Source organism: Leptinotarsa decemlineata, unplaced genomic scaffold (genome assembly GCF_025532065.1).
Source record: "Leptinotarsa decemlineata unplaced genomic scaffold, Ldec_3_MD MMD2_tig00000199_RagTag_RagTag, whole genome shotgun sequence".
In the NCBI taxonomy this organism is placed as follows: domain Eukaryota; kingdom Metazoa; phylum Arthropoda; class Insecta; order Coleoptera; family Chrysomelidae; genus Leptinotarsa; species Leptinotarsa decemlineata.
The window spans coordinates 18,456,658-18,477,344 of NW_027412544.1; the positions used below are offsets into that span (position 1 = coordinate 18,456,658).

Consider the following 20,687-nt stretch of genomic DNA (forward strand, 5'->3'; position numbering starts at 1 on the left):
ATTTGCGAAAAGAAGATTGGTCCAGTGTATATACAATAAATGATGCTAAAGAAAAATTCAGTAACTTTGAAATCACATTTATGTTTTATTGTAACAGTAGCTTTCCACTCACTAAAGTAAGATTTGAATCAGAGAAAGCATCAAAAGTCCTAAGGTTACAGCCTCAATAGATACTTAAATGCTTGCATATGATATATAAAGGCAAAATCCTTCTGAACAACATAAAAATATCTATAAAATTCATAAACGACAATATCAAGAAACATTATTTGAGACTAAAAAAGCACATTACCACAGTATGGTTAGTAAAATAGATAATTACAGCAAAACTGTGTGGCAAATCAGCTCTGAAATAGGTCAGAAAAATAAAATCTTAAATGAACCAGAACATCTAACAGCTAACTGGATGAGTTAAACACAATTCTATTGCACCATCCAAAACCTGATGTTGACCCTATTACCTTTTTGGATAAAAAAATGAACACAAATAAGTCGATGTTCTTTAGGCCTGTAACGACAAATAAGATGAGAATAATCATAACTAAGTTGAAAAATAAAAAAAAACTGAAGATATAAACGGTGTGAATATTTGAGTCATAAAGAGTGGCATTGAATGTATAACTCAACCGTTAACATATATTATCAGTACTTGTCTAAGTGAAGGCTACTTAAAATCTGTTTTCTGTTTTTCCGTTAACCAACTGTCGCATCCCTACGAACGACAGTCCTCAGAAGTCGAAACTTGTGCGAACTAAGGATTAGCGAGGTCTTACCTTTTAACGTGTGATTCCTAACACTTCCCTCAACAATTAAAACATAAAAAACATTAAAAAAAATTGCGACAGATAGCAATACTGCCAGTCTTTTCAAAGATTTTTGAACATATAATTCACAGATAAATAGTAAAATATTTTGATATAAATAATCTTCTGAGTCTTAATCAATTTGGGTTTCGGCAAGGATAATCGACATCTGATGCAATACACTTTCTTACAAATAGTATAAAAGACGCCTTTGATAACCAAGAAAAATATGTGAGCGTTTTTACAGACCCTACTTCAGCATTCGAATCTGTAAATCACTCAATTTTATTGGTCAAATTAGATTTCTAAGGAGTGAGAGGTGTCTGCCTAGATATGATGAAGTCATACCTTAACGAAAGATATCAAATTGTTGAACTGCGAAATACCAAGAGTGAAAAATAAAAATATTGAGAGAAGTGCCACAAGGGTCAAAATTGGGGCCACTTCTGTTTCCAATTTATATCAACATCCTGCCCCACTTGAAGAACTCGTCAGACATGGAAACTATATTGTACGCAGATGATGTAACCTTCAGTAAAAAAATATATATAATGGATGATCCTCATATGATCTATACTGACACATTAGAGAAAGCTCTATCATGGTTTACACCAAATGACTTGATTCTCAATGAACAAAAAATAGAAACACTTACTTTTGAAACAATTTGCTGAAATTGAGATAACAAAAATTCTACCAAATTTTTGGGAGTACGAATAGATTCCTACCTGAAATGGATAGACCATATAAATAGTATGTGTAGTAAACTCAGTAAGACAGTTTTTGCTATCAGAAGAATTTAAAAAACAGTAAATCAAAGTGCCGTACTTGCAACATATCATTCACCTTTTCATTCAGTCCTTAGGTATGACATAATCAATTGGAGTAATGCATCAAATGCACGTCTTGATAGAATATTTGTCATTCAAAAATCTGGAGTAAGAAGCATAATCTTTGCCAATTATGATGAAAAGTGTCGACCAATATTTGTAAAACTCAAAATAATGACCCTATATTCAGTTATTGTTTATGAAAATCTGCTTCTTGTTCAACAGAACTTGGTGAATAAAGTTGCTCACAAGGATATAAGTACATCAATACGATACAAGAAATAAATGAAACCTTGTTCCTACAGTTAATAGGTTAAAAAAAACAGATAATATATTCGAGCTATACATCGAATCTCGTAACTTGTCTTCCAGAAGATTCTAAAACTTATTGAAGGAAATATTAACCAAACATCCATTATATGAAATCGATCAATTTTTCGAAGTTATTGAACAAGAAAGAGGCACTTTTATAGTCACCTCCTGAACTTGTAATCAACTTTAAATAGATATAGTATGTCAGTTATGTGATTTATAATTTGTAAAATATTCATGACTTTACATTTTAGCCAATTTTCATAAGATTGGAATTTTATATTTTTAACTTGTATTTTTTTTTGTAAATGTAATCTATTTACAAGCATTTTTTAAAATCTGTATTGACATGTGGCTAAAAACTGTGTATTTCTAACGACTTAAAAAATGTATTATTATTATTATTATTATAAAACAATCATTTCAATAACTCTATCGTCTTCAAATTATCAAGAATATCAGAAGGTCAAAAAAATCTGTCTGGCACACTATGTGTAATAATTTTCAAAAAAATATCAATAATTCCTACAAATCTTTCATGGATGGTTTTTTTGTATAAATATGTTTATCTCAGCATGCTAAAGAAAATCCATATGTGGAAATATTTTATTTGGTAAAAAATCAATCACCACTCCAAAAATTTTCAAATATAAATCTATGACTTTCTCAAGTCTTTCATGAATATAAGTTGTTTTTCTGTAAATATATTCATTTTAGCATACTGAACAAGACCTACGTGTCAAAATATTTTATTGGGCAGAAAATCAATCCCCGCCCTTTTTTAAATAAATTACAAAAAAATTCACCATTGCTTTGACACTTTCGTGAATAGAAACTTTTTTTATATAAATGAGATAATTTCAATATACAAAATAAAATCCGTTAGACAAAATATTTTGTCGGTATTGATTTGATTGATATTTCAATATATGGGCCTCATTCAGTACACTTATCTAAATATATTGAATTTTAAGGGTATATTTTTAGGAGAGATTCATTTTTGTAAAGAAAGGTTTTGGTTTGTATTCCAAACATTTGTAATGGAATTGAATCAGATATCATTCACAGATTTCCTACACAATATAATTAATTATTAATTAATCTTTTAAATCTTGATAGGAAGGGATATTTTTTGAACTTTGACTTCGAAATGCACCTCTTTCACTACAAACAAATATCGAAGATACTATACTGTTCATTTTTGTGTACCAGTGACTAATTAGTTATCAATTCATATAGAGCAGCTTTGAAATTTTCACTGGCACAAAAAAAGAACAGCATAGTATCTTCGGCATATTTCTGTAGTAACAAGGTATACTTCGATGTCAAAGTTCGAAAAATGTCACTTCATATTAAGATTCTTCAGATAAATGAAGTAAAATACCTCATAAAAATTCAAAAAAAATACGTATATTAGTGAAAAATTTCAACTTTTGTTTTTTTATTCAAGAACTGAGCAACTGTTGTCGTTTGTTTCTCCCTACATTAAGTTATTTTGAATGGGAAAGGTCACATTCGTTATATCATCAAAAAGAAAATTTAATATCTGAATAATCAAAAAATATACAGGGTTCGATTTGAAATTCTTGACTTAGGTTCATTTCCGGTTAACCCTGTTTAAATTTTGGAGTGTTTTTTTTTTCATTAAAAATACAGGCTTCGATGAACTATATCTTTATTTCAAATTTCATATTCCTTACCTCAAAAACAATTGAATGGCACTGTGTAAAATGATTTTGTTGTCACCTGGTAAAGTGGTGAATTTCCAAAGAAAGGAAGAAACAATTTGATATATCAATAAAAAAATCTTCACAAAGATGTTACAGTAATTACATACAGATATATAGAAGAAAAGGTTCATTCGAAAAGACTACTTTCAATTACGAATATTGAACAGCAAGGAAATCACTTCTTATTCAGTTTGTTTACTAAACACAACAGATTTTTTTACTTACAACAATAACCTTCAATTTTATATACATTCTCCGACTGAAAAGTATTTAAAATTCCTCATAAAGGTTTCAAAATGTTTTCCTATCACGACAGATATGAATTTATAACCTCAAATGAAGAGAGATTTGAATGATTGCAGCTAATCCAGAATAGTATAATTATTTTCGAAAAGAAAAAGCTTTTTGGCTCTCTACTTCTCCATCTTCATGCAAACAATGTGGGAAACTTCCGAAGGTAACTTATGTGCATATTATACACATCTTTGTAGAGCTTATTTTCAAATTAATCACCTTTTTTCTTCCGATGTTCCCCAAAATTTGTGTATAAAGAATAAGAAGTAGAAAGCCAGGTTTCTTTCACAACAAATAACATCCCTTAGGTTTTAGTTCAATAATAAGCTGAAAACTTCATTGAAATTTCTCATTAGTTAATTTGAAAGGGGATATGGTTTTAGGAGATATTAGTTTAACATATGGTAATTTTTTAAATTAACTGCACGACCAGTTACAAATACAAATATTGCCAAAGGTTGGTGCATTATTCGATAATTATATTAGGTACACTTAAAATGGTTGCAAGTCAACCAGTATACAGGGTAGGTCAAATAATATAATAATTGTATGGGAGTAAAGTACCTTTATTTTAGAAAATTCAACAAAATGTTTTTGAGAAAAGTTGTTTACAATTTAATTTTATGCCTAAATACCACAACATTGGTGATAAATGGTTAGGACAAAATACTGATTCATGGTGGTCTCCTTGTTCGGCAGATCTCACTTCATTAGATTTTTTATGGTGAAATTTAAAGCAAAAGGTTTACAAGGATCGACCATTCAAGCTGAGGAGCTTAAAAATTCATTGCAGAAATATTCCAGCAAGTGTGTTGTGATCTACTCTTTGTGAATTTTATGATCGAGCAATTAGATGCATTTAACGTGAAGGTGGACACACAAGAGACACGTCGATAATTCTTCACACACTTAATAATGGTTAAGTTATAATAAAAATAAGCAGATATAAATTGTGGAAACCATCGGCACCGCTTTCACATACAATTGAAAACATTGTATTATTCCTTTTTGACCATTTTGTTGATATCTATTAATAATAATGTTTACTTTCAACATTTGTTTTGTTTCCCGGGTATCCGCGATTATTTTGAAAGGATTTCATGTTTGTCGATGAATTCGTATAGTTTTTTCATAAATATTTCAAATAAAAAATGTTCACTTCAAGAGTTTTTGAATATACATATTACCATTACTAATGTTTTACATTGAGTTATGTTAAATATCATTGCAACAAACATGAAGTTTGTGATTCACTAAAAAATCTAAGTTAATTGAACAAAGTTATGCTTAACTGATTTTGTTATGATTAACTTATTTCCCTTCACATTCGTATGAAACGCTCAAGTTGTCAAACGGCGAAACAGATTTAGGCCTGTTTCTTGATGACTCCCTCACATTTTCCACGCACATATCACATAGTCAAAAAAGCTTTTGTAAACCTAAAACTGATGTATTCCAACAGAATAATGCATGCAAAATAAATTACCCTATGCGAATCACTCGTCTTATCCCAGCTAAATTACAGCGATGTTGTTTATGGGCCGGCTACAAAGACTCCAAAACTCTTGCACCTGATTGATATGCGGTATTAAAAGACAGACTCCTACCTCGAGTTACATTACTGGACTGGGCTGGTTGTCTATGAACAAACGACGTATTTTGCTGTGTATTATATCAAAAAAAATTCTCACAAAAACATTCATATTTCTATTCAAAAATTCAGAGGCGCTCTGAAACTCACAATGTAAACGTCCGATTTCGACAGAAATTATCTGTACCCATACACAACACTTCGCTTAACCGATCTTGCGTATCCTATGGCATCGCTAAAATCTACAATTGTATTCCCTATGATTTCAAAAACCTGTCAAGTCTTTAATTTCAAGAAAAAAGTCAAAGGCATGTTGTTGGATATACTTCTTATGTATTGTTACGTTTTTCTCCGTGGGTTGACCAATAACACAACACAACAAAGTTTTTGTTTCGGGGTTGAAATTAGATGATTTTAATGTATTTCCACGTGTTAAAACCGAAAGTGACCATAAAAATTATATATTAGCTCTTGTTTTCAAGATATAGTATCATTATATTATATATATGTATATTGAGTTTTCAACAAATGAAATATTTCATCACCAACAGTTGGTACACATGTTTGTTTACATAACACCCCTCTCATCAGCTGTTCTTAAGTAGTAAACATAACCTATGTGAGTGTCAATTGTACGCACGTGGTTGCTATTGAAATTATCGTGTGAAGTTGATTTTTAAATTAATTTAAGTGCTGATCTGAAATGCCTCGAAAGTGTGTGAATTCTGTCGATAGCTTTTGCTATATATGAGGTGAAATAACATTTAAGGCTCAGAAACGTAAAATGACACCTATCGTTAAGACAGCCTATGAACATTATTTTGGTGTGAAAGTTGGGGACCAAGATAAATCATGGGTTCCTCATATATGTTGTAATTCTTGTTCCGTCATATTGCGAGAGTGGCTGAAAAATAAAAACCGGGCAATGGCTTTTGCAGTACCTATAGTTTGGCGTGAGCCTACCAATCATACAGACGACTGTTATTTCTGCTTAACTCCTCCCATTAAGCAAGGTTTATCTATGAAGAAAAGAGGAACGGTTAAATACCCTAATCTCCCATCTGCTCTTCGGCCTGTACCACACTCAGACAATTTGCCAGTCCCTTCTCCACCCCAAAACTATGAAATTTTTCGAGGAAGGTGATGAAGACTGTTTAGAAGGAGCAACCCATCCTTCTACATCCTATGACCCTGATTTTGAGGTAAGCGATAGGTCCAATGATCCGCACAGAATTAGTCAAGCAGAGTTGAGTGACCTTATAAGAGATCTTCGCTTGTCTAAGGAAAAGGCTGAGCTGTTAGGGTCAAGACTACAACAGTGGAATCTTCTAAAACATGATGTGAAAATATCTCAGTACAGACAGCGTCAAAAAGATTTGCTTCCTTTTTTTGAGAAAAAAGAAAACCTCGTAGTTTGTTCTGATGTTAATGGTTTGATGGACTGCTTGAATTTGGATCACACTCCATCTGAATGGAGACTGTTTATAGACTCTTCAAAACTAAGCTTAAAAGCTGTACTTCTGCATAATGGAAATCAGCTACCCTCTATTCCTATAGGTCATGCAGGTCACATGAAGGAAACGTATATAAATATGAAAACACTTCTCCAATCAATCAAATATGAACAACACAAGTGGCACATCTGTGGTGATCTGAAAGTCATTGCTATACTCCTAGGAATGCAATTAGGGTTCACCAAGTACTGTTGTTTTTTGTGTCTGTGGGACAGTCGGGATAGAAAATCTCACTATAAAAAAATGAACTGGCCTACACGAGACCTAAACCCTAATGAGAAAAATGTAGTTTACGAACCTCTTGTAGATCCTAAGGATGTTCTCCTTCCCCCATTACATATTAAGTTGGGACTAATGAAAAACTTTGTGAAGGCCATGGGCCAGGAAGGACAAGCTTTTAAGTAATTGAGAGCAAAGTTTCCCAGGTTGAGTGATGCTAAAGTCAAGGAAGGCATCTTTATTGGGCCTCAAATCCGTGAAATCGTAAATGATCCTGCTTTTGACATGATTTTAACAGGAAATGAAAAAAGAGCCTGGGAAGCCTTTAAGGGGGTTGTACATGGGTTTTTAGGTAACAAAAGAGATGATAACTTCACAGCATTGGTTAAAGAGCTTCTTCAAGCTTACCACCAACTTGGATGCAACATGTCCTTAAAAATTCATTTTCTTCACTCTCATCTTAATTTCTTCCCACAAAACTGTGGAGCTGTGAGTGACGAACATGGAGAAAGATTCCATCAAGACATTGCCTTAATGGAACAGAGATATCAGGGCCGTTGGAATGAAGCAATGCTTGCAGACTACTGCTGGTCTGTGTGTAGGGATGCTGCAGAAGTGTTTTATAAAAGACAAGCTAAACGACAGCGATCTTACAATGAATCGGATGGACTTAATTGAAATTTGGTGGTACAAACTTCTTTTATTTGTCAAAACACTAAGAATAATGTTTTTTTTATTAATTTTGTACTTAAAATATTCTAAAAAGAAACATAACAATATTGTTTTATGTACTTTCACTTTTCACGTATAGTATAACTACTCTTTAAGATTAAGTACTGTGTATCTCATAAACCAGAGCTAATAAAAATTTTTCATTGTTATTTTCGTTTTTATCACCCCAAAATTAGTAGAAATTGACTAATTTAGTGTAGGAAACATTCAAAAAATATTTTTTTGTTGTGTTGTGTAATTGACTACACTGAATAGTCACACTTAACTTTATCTCACTTTAAATACAATAAACACTTCAACTATTTTTCGAATGTCTATCGCCTTACTAGATCGCTTCGCGTACCGCACTGTAACTTCCACTTGACTATGTCGATATGCTCGTGGCTAGCGTTTACATATCGTAATCGAATGCGGTGGAAATTCGCCGAAATTCCATCGAAATCGGTAGCATTATTCTCGCTGCATTCAGAGCGGCAGCGAACATCGTACATTCGCGCGCTCTTAGCTACGTCATAATTGGTTTATGGCTACCAGTGGCGGCCGGCGTTATTATCTTTAGGGCATGATTCAAACAACACATCCGCTTCCCTGAGGTTGTTTGTCCCGAACACCATTCCGAGAGGAGACATCACGACTCATGTAAGGACTCAGCCTGCTTTTGGGTGACAATTGGATTCTGTACACGAGATCATTTATCTTTTTGGTTACCAAGTAAGGTCCTTGCCATGGTTTTTGCAACTTGGGACACAAACCTTTCCGACGTTGGGGTTGGTAGAGCCACACTGCATCGTCCTCCTTGAAGCTCACTGGCTGCGACTTTTTGTCAAATCTTATCTTCATCCTGTAGCTGGAAAGCTGTAATTTGGTCCTGGCAAATTGGTGTACAACTTCCAGTCTCTTCTTTAGGTCATTCAAATACTCTGAAAGAGGTACCTTTTGAGATTCAACGAAAGGACTGCCCTACAATACATCTATCGGAAGCTTCAGTGCCCTACCTGTCGCGTCATGTTGGGAGCTCCTGTATGCAAAAAAAAGAACCAATTTATCCCAGTCTCTTTGGTTTTCGAAGACAAACATCGAAAGGTAGTTATTGATGATGCGATTATGCCTCTCGACCATTCCATCGGATTGTGGGTGAAGAGCAGGTTGTTCTTGTCTTCTTTATTCTCAACAGAGTCATCATTTCCTTTCATAAATCCGATTCGAAGTTGCGGCCCTGATCCGAGTGTAGTTCTTGGGGTACTCCGTGTCTGGTAATTACGTTCTGCAACAAGGCTTCTGCCCCCGTTTTAGCCTCTTGCTTGGGTAAAGCTACTACTTCAGGCCATTTGGAAAAGTAGTCCATCACAACCATAAGGTACTTGCTACTGGATGTGATCATATATGGCTTTATATATACAGTGTGTCTCACTTCTCATGGAAACACCCCCGTATCTTCCGTAATATTCGAGGTAGAACTATGAAACTCTCAGGACTGATGGAAATGCTCAAAATGCGCCTACCACCTGAATGGGGTTGGCTAAAGTGATATACACTGTCCGCCACTCACGATGGAACACCCCATTTTTACGGTAAAACATATTAGGGGGCAAAATAGGCTCAAAATTCCTTCAGATTCGTGATCAGGACTACCAACTTACTACGATTACACTTCTCCTGAAAAAATTTCAGTCCTGAAAAATCCGAATTTGTCTCACTTCTTATGGAAACACCCCCGTATCTTCCGTAATATTCGAGGTGGAACGATGAAACTCTCAGGACTGATGGAAATGCTCAAAATGCACCTACCACCTGAATGGGGTTGGCCAAAGTGATATACACTATCCGCCACTCGCGATGGAACACCCCATTTTTACGGTAAAACATATTAGGGGGCAAAATAGGCTCAAAATTCCAATATTACGGAAGATACGGGGGTGTTTCCATAAGAAGTGAGACAAATTCGGATTTTTCAAGACTGAAATTTTATATATATACTTTTTCCTCCTGGAAGGATCAGTTCTTGTCACTGGTCCCTTCACGTGGTTGTGTGGAAGAGAGCATTTCTATCGTTTTCATAACGTAGAAGAGCGAACGATGCCATTTGCTACTTAATATTACTTTACTTTGTACTTTTCATCATTGTTTGTTCCGCAGTAAAAACATTTTTTAGTATTATCATTATTATTAGTATTAAAAAAAATTACAAACTGAAAATTACAAAACAAAAATTGAATATCTAAAAATGGTTTAAGAAGGCAATGTTTTGGTATTTGGGCATAAATTTCCTCTGTAAACAACTTTTCTCAACATTTTGCTGAAGTTTCAGGAATGAGGATACTTAACTCTTGACGTACCCTATATGCTCTTTGACTTGCAACCATCCAAGGGCACCTAATATGATAACCGAACATTCATCAACTGTCGGCACTATCTGTATTTTGGGTTTGCGATAAATAAAAAAAGCCATATATTGCACTCTCAAATGACCACACTGTATATACAAAAAATGTGAGAAACTTTCAAAAAAAGGAAGAAATAAATTAATTCCAAAATAAGCTATTCAGAAAGATATGTAGATCATGCACAGAAGTTACTTTCAGATACAAACTGGAAGAAAGAGTCCTCAAGAAACAACTTCTTTCATATGAACATTGAATTACAAGCAAGAAAAAATACTTTCGTAGGAACTACTTTCATATGAACATTGAATTATACGAAAATCTGAATCAGATACCATTCATAGGAATGCTACACAATCTAATATATTTAAGAGTTACGTTATACTTCGAAAATTCGAAATGAGAAATTTGTCTTATTATCAGTTTGTATCTGCAAGTACCTTTATGCATGATCTACACATTTTGTAAAGATTTTATTATAAACTCAATCGCTTTCTTCCTTCTTTTGAAAGGTACACACATTTTTTTGTATAAAGATGGAGAAGTTCAAAGCCTAAACCTTTCTTTCTTATTGTTGTTATGACCTATTTGAAGATATTTACTGTTGAAGTACTGCTTCCTATTCTCAAGAGCAGAATGGTATACCTGAAAGAAAAATGAGTGAGAGTAAAGGAATAGAAAAATGCTTTAAAGACGAAAGTGAACGGGAATGAAGAAACAAACAAAAAAATAAAAATGAAGAACAAACTGAAATAGATGTACCATTAATATGTAAACAAACAAGTAGTCAATTATGAAGATTCTGACAATGCATTACCGGATATATGACTATCTAGTATAAAAACGGATATATACAGCAATAAAATTCAAAGCAATACTAGTTGCCAAGGGTTTTCTGTAGAAAGAAGATATTGATTATCAAGATATCTTTATATGAACCCATATAGGTTATGTTGCAGATGGCTACTATTTACATACATACACGTTCTGGTATTTTAATTTTACAAACTGTGAGTTACGCTGCCAGCTTCTCAACTGTTTAATAACTGAACAATGAAACACATAAGAGAACTTGAAATGTTTCAACACTACAATCAAACGCATAATCTGTAAAAATCTGACACCAAAGAAAATTTTATTGATCATAGAGACGCTGTTCACAAGAGACATAGTCAGGTTTCACCAGAAAGCATCTGGGTCGAACAAGTTGTAGTTTTTTAACCTAAATGAAACAGTGAAATTATTGAATTGCAGCAGGAATTTAATTTTGTTGTATTATATGAATTATAATATTGCTAGAGATGTAGTGTTCATTTTTGAGTTATTTGTGAAACATAATAGTTTTGAAAAAAAAGAAAAATTGTTCAGTTTTACAGAGCTTTTTAATAACTGAACTTGAAAGAATAAGTTTTTTTACATACAACCTTAAATACCCTGCTGATCAGATGTAAAAAAATACTAATTAAATTTTCCGCTGTTGAAACACATATTATGGATCCAAAACAAGTACCAGAAATATGACAATTCTTGTTTTGAATTTATTCTATATATATGTTCCAGTTCTACCTTTCATTATATAGCAGGTCTTCGAGCCAAGAGCTTAAAAATTATCCAGAAAGCATGTTGAAACATGTAGATTATTCGTCATTTCATTTAGGAGCAATGATAAATCTATATAGAGAAATGTTACTAGGTGGTAAAGTTTCAAAGATGTTACGAACTTTCGTATTTCCTGTCAAACATCTTTGACTGTGTCTGAATAAAATTCAGACAAAAGTATACAAACCAACGACTTGACAACTATGGAATTACAATACATAAAGTGGGAATTTATTACATTTTGTAGTGCCTGCCTGTAAATTTTTCTAGTATGGGAGTATGTGTAGTTACTATTATTTTACTCAGTAACTTCCCAAACAATTAAGGATTCTACTTTTTCTGTTATAGCTTAAAAAAGATATTGATGAATTAAGAAGCTTAGAACAGCAAGCAACAAGACAGAAGATTAAAGGTATAATTTCCATTGAAATTCAAAAACTGACGTCGGAGGTCGTGAAATTGGAAGAAAAATCAAAATTCAATTCAGCTTCTAAAATAACACCTGGAAGTTCCACTAGTTTGCCCAACACCAATAGAAGATATGAGGTGAAGATAAATAATTATGGTAAAAAAATTATACTTACTTGATGTTATACATTTTATAATTGATATTTTTTTTTTCAGCTTGGGATCAGACTAACAAATTTGTGAAATTTTACATTACATTAAAAGGTGTTCAAGATATTCCTTTCGAAAATGTCAAAGGTTCTTTCACAAAAAAAAGTATGGAAATTGTAATTGAAGATTTATGTGGCAAAGATCAAGTCCTTCGAATCACAAACTTTTTGAAACCTATAAATCCAGATCAATGTACTTGGAAAATCAAGAAGGGTGAGTAATATGTTATTGTTTTAATTGCAATAAAGCGATTTTATTATAAAATGAAATTTCTAATTGTTCAGTTAAGTAACTTGGAAATGAAATTCGTTATAGCATTTTCTCTAGAGAGGTAGATCAAAATGTTTTATTTATTTAATTATTAGCACTCTCGAGTAAATTCAATCCAAAAACTTCCATATTTTCCGATTATGCATTTTCTATACCTGATTATGACTACCTTTCCCGAGCTTTCTGAAAAGATTTTTTTATATTGGCTCAATGTTTGTATATTTGGGAAAAATTCAACCCCCTTCCTGAAATTTTATAAGAGGGTATTAATATTTCCTAGCTGCAATACAGGAAAATATTAAAAGACGACCAGACAATATAGATAAATCTATAGTATTACAAAGGCTGACTTCCAGTGTTCTTCCTTCAGTCCTTCGGTCAGATTTTTGTATCGGTACTTCAATCATCGCCTTGGTAATGCGTATTATTTCTAAGGAACACAAGGATTTCTTAGAATGTACAGGTCGTTTCTTAAAGCAAGCAGATTTGATAAACTTATTTCAAAGTATAATTAGTTTGACAAAAAGCTGCGAGTGAACAAGTGAAATTAGGTTGATAATTATAAAGTGCAGTTGATACATGTATTTTTTGTATATACCTCTCCAAAACAAATATGGGCTTTTCTCGGAAGATGATCTCGGATATATTGTATTGTGATCACAATAAACAAAGTGAAATCTGTTAAAATCTGTTTTTCTGTTAATCAGCTGTTGCCCCCTATGAACGGCTACTTTCAAAAGTTGAAACTTGTGCGAGATAAGGACTAACGAGGTCTTACCTTTTAACGTGTGATTCCTAACACGGATTGGACGATAGGAAATGAAGATTGATTGTCCGGTATTATGGTTCGAACAACCAGTTCGCACGGCGGTCGATCGACTGAGTGGAGCTGACCACCCACGTCAATCCATCAGGCTACCGTCCTACCAAATAATGATATTTATACTTACATTAGAAGAGTTGTTCGAACATAGACAAGCGAAGAATCTTTTTATAAAGTCGTGTATTTATCTATACTTTTAGGATCCCTTGCCACACACACTAAGCAATTCAACTTTCCAGTTCACATTGCATCTAACTCTAAAAACAGAAATTGTTCCTACTATTTTCTTATTCTAGAGGTGGAATGTTATAACAATGACTTTGAATATTAGTTTATAGATCAATTTGCCGCACCCTGGACGAGCCTCCGACAGCATTGTATGGCTGTTTGCGATGGGGTTGCATCCCAGCACTTTGCGCTTGATTTATTGTGGGTCTTCATTTGCAAAAATCAGTCATGCATGTGTTGAAATTTCCAGTACAGGGATATGATAGAAGTACGTAACACACAACAGTTGCCCATCTCTTAGAGGTTCAACATAATACACCTGAAATGACACTTTTTAATAACTCATTCATTTAGAGAAAACCGTCCTTGTATAATAAATAAACTTCTAGAAACCATTTTTCCAAATTAATATAATACACATGTTTGCTCCCAGAGCACAGCCTGTGGAAAAGAGTCTTTTAACGAATTTTTTTCTTCACTACTATTTCACTCCGATAATATAGTTAAATGAAAGTAGGTACGTTGGATTTGGGCAGTCTTTTTATTTTCAAAAACTTGGAAAGTGAATATATTCAAAAAGGTGAAAAAAAGTTGATTTCTTCTTAAAAAAAAAAAAGAATCTTGTTCAGTAATAATTAAAAAATTTCAGAACACAATTTTGTACCGTTTGTAAAAAATATATTTTTTTGTATCTTTACTAATATTAACGTTCTCAAAATGATTTCATCATTGTTGTTCATGTAACTAGCTTTCCAAAGATATAATTACCACATTCCTAATTCATACAGAAATTAAAATAATTCTGAAGGCTGTATCGAGGAGAGATACAAACGTACTAAGAAAATAAATATTTCAAATTAAATTAAAAAAAAACATCCCTCCCAACATCTCCGCACAGTAGGATTTGGCAAATACCTGCCGTATAGCTACTTTCCCGGCTAATACCATGATATACATTGAATTATATTTTTCAGACACTCGTGGAAGTTTTCTAGTGAAGAAAATTCTTGCAGAAGCATATTGTTAGTCCATTAGTAGGACCTTGCTGAAACCAATCGAGTGATCATGAACAGATCGGCTTCAGGGTATTACCCATGGCCAGATTCAACCAAGGCAGCAGTGTGTCTGCATATACAAAACTTTGTCTAAGACAAACTTTGTTAAATAGTAACAGCTTCATCTCGTGAATAAGCCCAGGTTTCGAGGACTGTTCTTTGCTTTTGCGCAACACTATAACTTTCTGCAACCGGGCCAAACCATCACAGAATTGTGAGGAAATCAACAAAATGTACCTGCATCGAAAATGGCGTCAGCAGCAGCCGACACTGGTCAACAGAAGAGGTCCAATCCTGCTCCACGATAACGCCTGTCCACACGTTTCACAAACCATCGTCCGAAAGTGATGAACAAATTGAGCGTCGAAGTTTTTTAGCGTTGAACTGAGCAAAATATTTTACATACGAACGAAGAAATTTTGCGGCGTTGTCAAGTTATTGCTGTAAGAAATAAAATCTTCGGAAAAACAAACCACCACAAACGCCATCATAAAAAATGTATGGATAAAATTTAAGCAGAATTATTTCAGACATGCAACACCAAGAACGAGTTGAAATGTTGGAATGGACTGAAACTTATATTTCTCAAACAGGATATTTTATACAGACCCATTAACTTGACAAACTTCCCAATCAAAAACTTGTTTTTTTAATGAGACACCCTGTGTGTTATGTTACCATTTTTTATAACTATTACAAATTGGGGTAAAATGAAATAGTCTCTAAAGCTGACACTTTTTGGGAAATTTACAATTCAATTTTAAAATTGTCTTTCAATTTTAAAGGCCAGCTAGGATTTTGACACTTAGTTACTGTTATTGGAATTTAAAACTCAAAACTGAAAATTGGTTGGAAAAACTCTGGAAACCATGTTTTCGTTGAAGTATATAGGACCCGATAGCCGAGTGGTTAGAAGCATCGCTTTTCAATCATTATAATTATCTGCCGGTTGTGTGGGTTCAAAGCCTAGCGACTGAAGAATCTTTTTTCTGGGGGAGTGTTGGGAATCGCACGTTAAAACGTAATACCTCCTTAATCCTTGGCTCGCACAAGTTCTGACTTCTGAGGGCTGCTCTTTCATAAGGGGACGACAGCTGGTGAACGTATTTTTTTTATTTATGAGAATGAATAATTGAAACGACAACAAAAACAAATAATATTACTTCCAAACAATAATACTGACTGTAATATTTTGGAATATGTCCTTAATTCTATTTTTCATATTCTCCTTTGTAGATGGGGGTGTTTTATAAACTTGATCTTAAATGCGGCCCCACATAAAAAAGTAAATTTTTGTTAAATTTGGTGGCCACTTGAAAGGGCCTCCTCTATCGATCCATCTTCTGAGAAATGCAGTGTCTAAATTATTATTAACAGGAACAGTGTGGTGAACAGGTACTCCGTCCTGTCAATACCACATTCTTCTTTTGATTCGAATGGGTAAATGATTACTCAATTGTAGTAACTGGGTTTCCAAAAAATCGAGGTAAATCAAGACATTAACTCTTCCCTCAAAGAAATATGGCCCAACGATGAAATTTGCAATTATGTCGCTCCATCTTCATACATTTAGCGACCACTTTGTCTGACTGGTGGTTCAAAGAAATGGGGATTATCTGTTGAATAATAATGGAAATTATGTCTGTTCTCTTCATATGTGAGAATGGAGTTTTTATAGAGAAAGTCTTATCATTGAGAGCTTTGGTAGAACTTGCACCAGAATTGGATTCAACATTTGGACTCGGTGCACAGGTTTCAATAGAAGGAGAAAACGTCGATTTATGAATTTTTGAAGAGTGCATTTTCGCATCTTTTGTAGTTATCAATTTCTTATTGGCAGATTGACAAAATAAACATATATTTTAAACTTGCATCGTGTTCAGTTGTACTCGTACAAGATGGTTTTCCTCTGTGGAGAATTGTTTGTTTGGTGTGGTTTCTTAATCTGCACATTGTGACTGCTAGATGAAGAATACTTTTCGCCTCTGAGATTTCTATTCTGAAAATTTCTCTCTTCAGCAAGTCTGAGAGTTTCAAGTATAGTACATTGCATTTTCGTTGCTTCTCTGTCCTCTATCCAATTTTAAACTCATTTCTGCAATGTTTGGTAGTAGGAATTTTCATTTCTGCCAGTCATTAAAAAAATGGAGAAACACGGATTCAGGAATATTGGAATTTTTTTTTAACGGAGTGCATGAAACTTGACAAGTCACTTTGACATTTATTTTGTAACAGTAAAAATTTGGTCTATTCGTGTACTCAAGTTAATTTTTCAAAACTGTTATTAGGAGTAATAATATCTATCAACTGTTTCATTAATTTAACATCAGTTTGCCATTGCAATTTGAAAATATATATGTATATTAGAATACTTACTTTAATAAAGATTTAATTACTTTTAAGCTCTCTTTGTGACTAGTCCAATAAGTTTCATGTATTTACACTTTTTTTATGTTGTACATGTGAACTTTAGTGATGAATAAACTTCTATTCTATTCTATCTATCTACCCAATTTGCTTGTTTTGGGTAACATTGTCAACGAATTGAGTAAATAACCGAAGTTTCTAAAAAGTGACTTCTATATGAATATGCCATCAGTCGAATCACGGCTCATCAACAACAACAAGGATCACTGCATCAACCATCAAATAAGAAATTGTTTTCTCTCTCTCTCTCTCTCTCTCTTTAGCTTACACTTCGAATAGATAATTATACAAATGAATAAAAGAGATCTTGGTAATCATTTAGGTGAATTTATACTAAAATTATATAGTGATTAAAAATATAAAAATATCTGGGATGCTTTATTTAAACTTTTTGTGGTATATGAGGAAATGATTTGGAAATACTGTTATTTTCATTTGAGAAAAACAACATTAATTAGTATTAACAGATTTTGAGTTTCTTTAGGTTTGTAAATTCTTATCGAATAGATGTACTTGTATAACACATGTCTAGGTCCAAATGAAATAACTTCACTTTATCATTATTCATTTCAGACATGGTTATTATAAATGTAGCTAAAACATCTCCAGATCATTGGTCACATATCACAGAGTGGGAAAAAAAAGCCAGTGACCAAAAGATGGCAGATATAGATACTGACAAATCAGATCCTGCACAAGGTCTGATGTCTCTGATGAAGAATATGTAAGTTGAACGAATAGACATTGTATAAGTTTTTCATAAAATTATGTTTTGGAAAGTTTTTCTGAATTTATGAGTATATACTTTGAAAAAATATTGAGCTGGATTCATGAACCAAGATGTAAGTCGCAAGTCGTGAATAATAAGATGTGAACATTGGGTCATTTATTGTCAATGGCATGCATCATTTGCATGCAAAACATGAATTCTTATGATTCAAAATATATACATGGAGCATAAATCAATCTTCAGATTGAGGGTTATGCATGCAAGTCTAATGAAATACCATTTCTAGTTAGCACCACCAAGAATTACATTTTTTTTATTTGTCAACCAAATTGACATGGTTAGAAGATGTTATTTACTAATTCCATGAATATTAGCGAATTAGTATCCAAGAAGGTCAACTTTTTCAAATCATTATGTCGATGGGATTCTCATGACGCTGAGACTTCTAGTGAATTTAATCAGTTTCCTGGGGGGCAGTTCTCTGATTTGATCCTCAGGTCAGAGCTTGACAGGCGGTGTCCCATTTTAAACCTTGTCTTAAAGCTTTTCAGCTTTTTTTGAGGATACGCCAATCAACTTGTCTTTGTCTTGGCAATTCGATCTAGTATTAGTTGATCAAGTTCTCATTTGTGATAGAAAATCAAAAGTTCTCATTGTCGAAACCATTTCTTGTTCACAGAAGTGTCGGGCCAAAGAGAAGGGTACTTTTTCCCTACTTTGCAAAATTATTAGCTTCCTGATTTTCTTGTAACCTGCAACCACATCAAACTGACTTGATTTCTTTTTGTCACTTGTCTGTGAGATGTTTTTGTAGTCATGAATCAGTTTAGACTCACAAGTAATTTACTTCAGAGCTTTTAATGCTGGTTGGCTGTCTGATAAAAATATAGATTCTTGCACCACAATTGCAATTTACAAGATATTCATGAGCATAGAGTACCAGATTGAAATTGGCAAGATATGCAAACCAACGGGCTTTTTTATGTAGTTAACTACTTTTCAACTTTGTCACTATCTTAATAACGACACTGTTCTGATATAGTTATCACTTTAGTTTATGTTTTCCTCACATTCACATGCACAGCCTAGAACAAAATGCCCATAACTCTTCTCTTCTTCTGACATAATTTGATTGGGCTTTCAATTTTTCTGGAAGAGGGAGTGTACCTGTGTTTTTTGAGAAGTAAGTTGAGGTGATGATTATCAGTCCTTGAGTACTAATTGAAATTAATGATTTCATTAGGAAGTACCTTTAACAGCTGGTTTAGTTTGACCAACTTATTGATGCAATACTCATATGAGCAGTTTAGTTGAAAATTAGGATCATCTCCTAATGAATGTCAACTTGGTTGGAAAAAGTGTTGTCACAGTTTTGGTGCGTGACAGCAGCGTCCCTGTTACATTGTTTTATTCTATGTAAGAGGTTCCTAATTCTAGCTGATAGTTTCTCGGTTTTTTTCATAAACAACTTTTTTATAGGTATGATAAAGGTGATGATGAAATGAAGAGAACTATCGCCAAAGCATGGACAGAAAGTCAAGAAAAAAAACAGGTACAATAGCTCTCAAGTTGGACCTACCTTTTTTATTTTCTCAGTACATTATATTTTAGGAGTTACTTTTTGTTTTATTTAGGTTTTGAATTGAAATAAATTGTCAGAATCAAATTGATGATCATTTTATTAAAAAATGGAAATATAAAACAAAAACAGTCATATTCTTTAAAAAATATCGTTTTTACCATTGTCAAAAGTATTGAGAATGTGTTCACATATGGTAAATGATAATTCATGTGTTTCAATCATAAGATTGTGATAACATTCACCTTGGACAAGGTGTCAAAAATAAGCTAACATTTTTGGAAAAAAATACTCGAATTAATAACTAAATATTGTCAATTCACTTCAAAAATGCAACAAAAATATATATTCTGAAAGAGGGATGATCTAATTACTTAAATAAAAAATAAATAGGATTCTAATCTCAAACTTAGCATATGGCATTTTGGTATTACTCAGAAATCAAGAATATTATAATGATTTTCTTCATCTTTGGCTACGACCATTATTAGGTGGAGGACAATTTTCCTACAACTTCAAAAGAGGTGAAATACTGCAACTTGGTGCTTGGAGTTTTTGTATTATATCATGCATTTGTCGATGATTGTGCCCACAGTAGGAAAGTAGTATAGGACCATTTAGTGTTGTTAAACAACCCGGACAATTCAGAGTTTTCTTTTTCACACATACCCATAGACTACGAAAGTCTTTTTTATCACAGAGAGTGTATATGTGTCCATTATGAATTAGTACCAACTGTCCTCTTCCACTTTTAAGAAGAATCAAGCCTGAAATGTAAAAAAAAACATCTGTCAACACAAAGGCAAGTCAGAAATAAATAAATGAGAGAACAAACAACATAAAGTTCCAATCAGCGATCAAAATTTAAAACTACTCTGAAATTCATTTACTTCTCAAATGGAGTTATCACCTTGATTTGAAATCGTGTTTTGATTATTAAAGTCATCTAAAA

At 33.2% G+C, this 20,687-nt stretch overlaps 2 protein-coding genes across 3 annotated transcripts in view; one reads left to right on the plus strand and one right to left on the minus strand.

Annotated features, from left to right (window-relative positions):
• Positions 1-19,822, plus strand: part of LOC111504297 (calcyclin-binding protein) — a 44,580-nt gene extending 24,758 nt beyond the window's left edge. For both annotated transcript variants that reach the window (XM_023158815.2, XM_074173117.1), the window contains 4 exons: positions 12,354-12,570; positions 12,630-12,836; positions 18,000-18,150; positions 19,636-19,822. In XM_023158815.2, coding sequence (XP_023014583.2) covers positions 12,354-12,570; positions 12,630-12,836; positions 18,000-18,150; positions 19,636-19,717 — 657 coding nt within the window. In that variant the 3' untranslated portion in view covers positions 19,718-19,822. The remainder of the gene's footprint in view (positions 1-12,353; positions 12,571-12,629; positions 12,837-17,999; positions 18,151-19,635) is intronic.
• LOC111504298 (uncharacterized) overlaps positions 19,818-20,687 on the minus strand; it is a 94,527-nt gene continuing 93,657 nt past the window's right edge. The window contains exon 5 of the mRNA XM_074173112.1: positions 19,818-20,502. Coding sequence (XP_074029213.1) covers positions 20,243-20,502 — 260 coding nt within the window. The 3' untranslated portion in view covers positions 19,818-20,242. The remainder of the gene's footprint in view (positions 20,503-20,687) is intronic.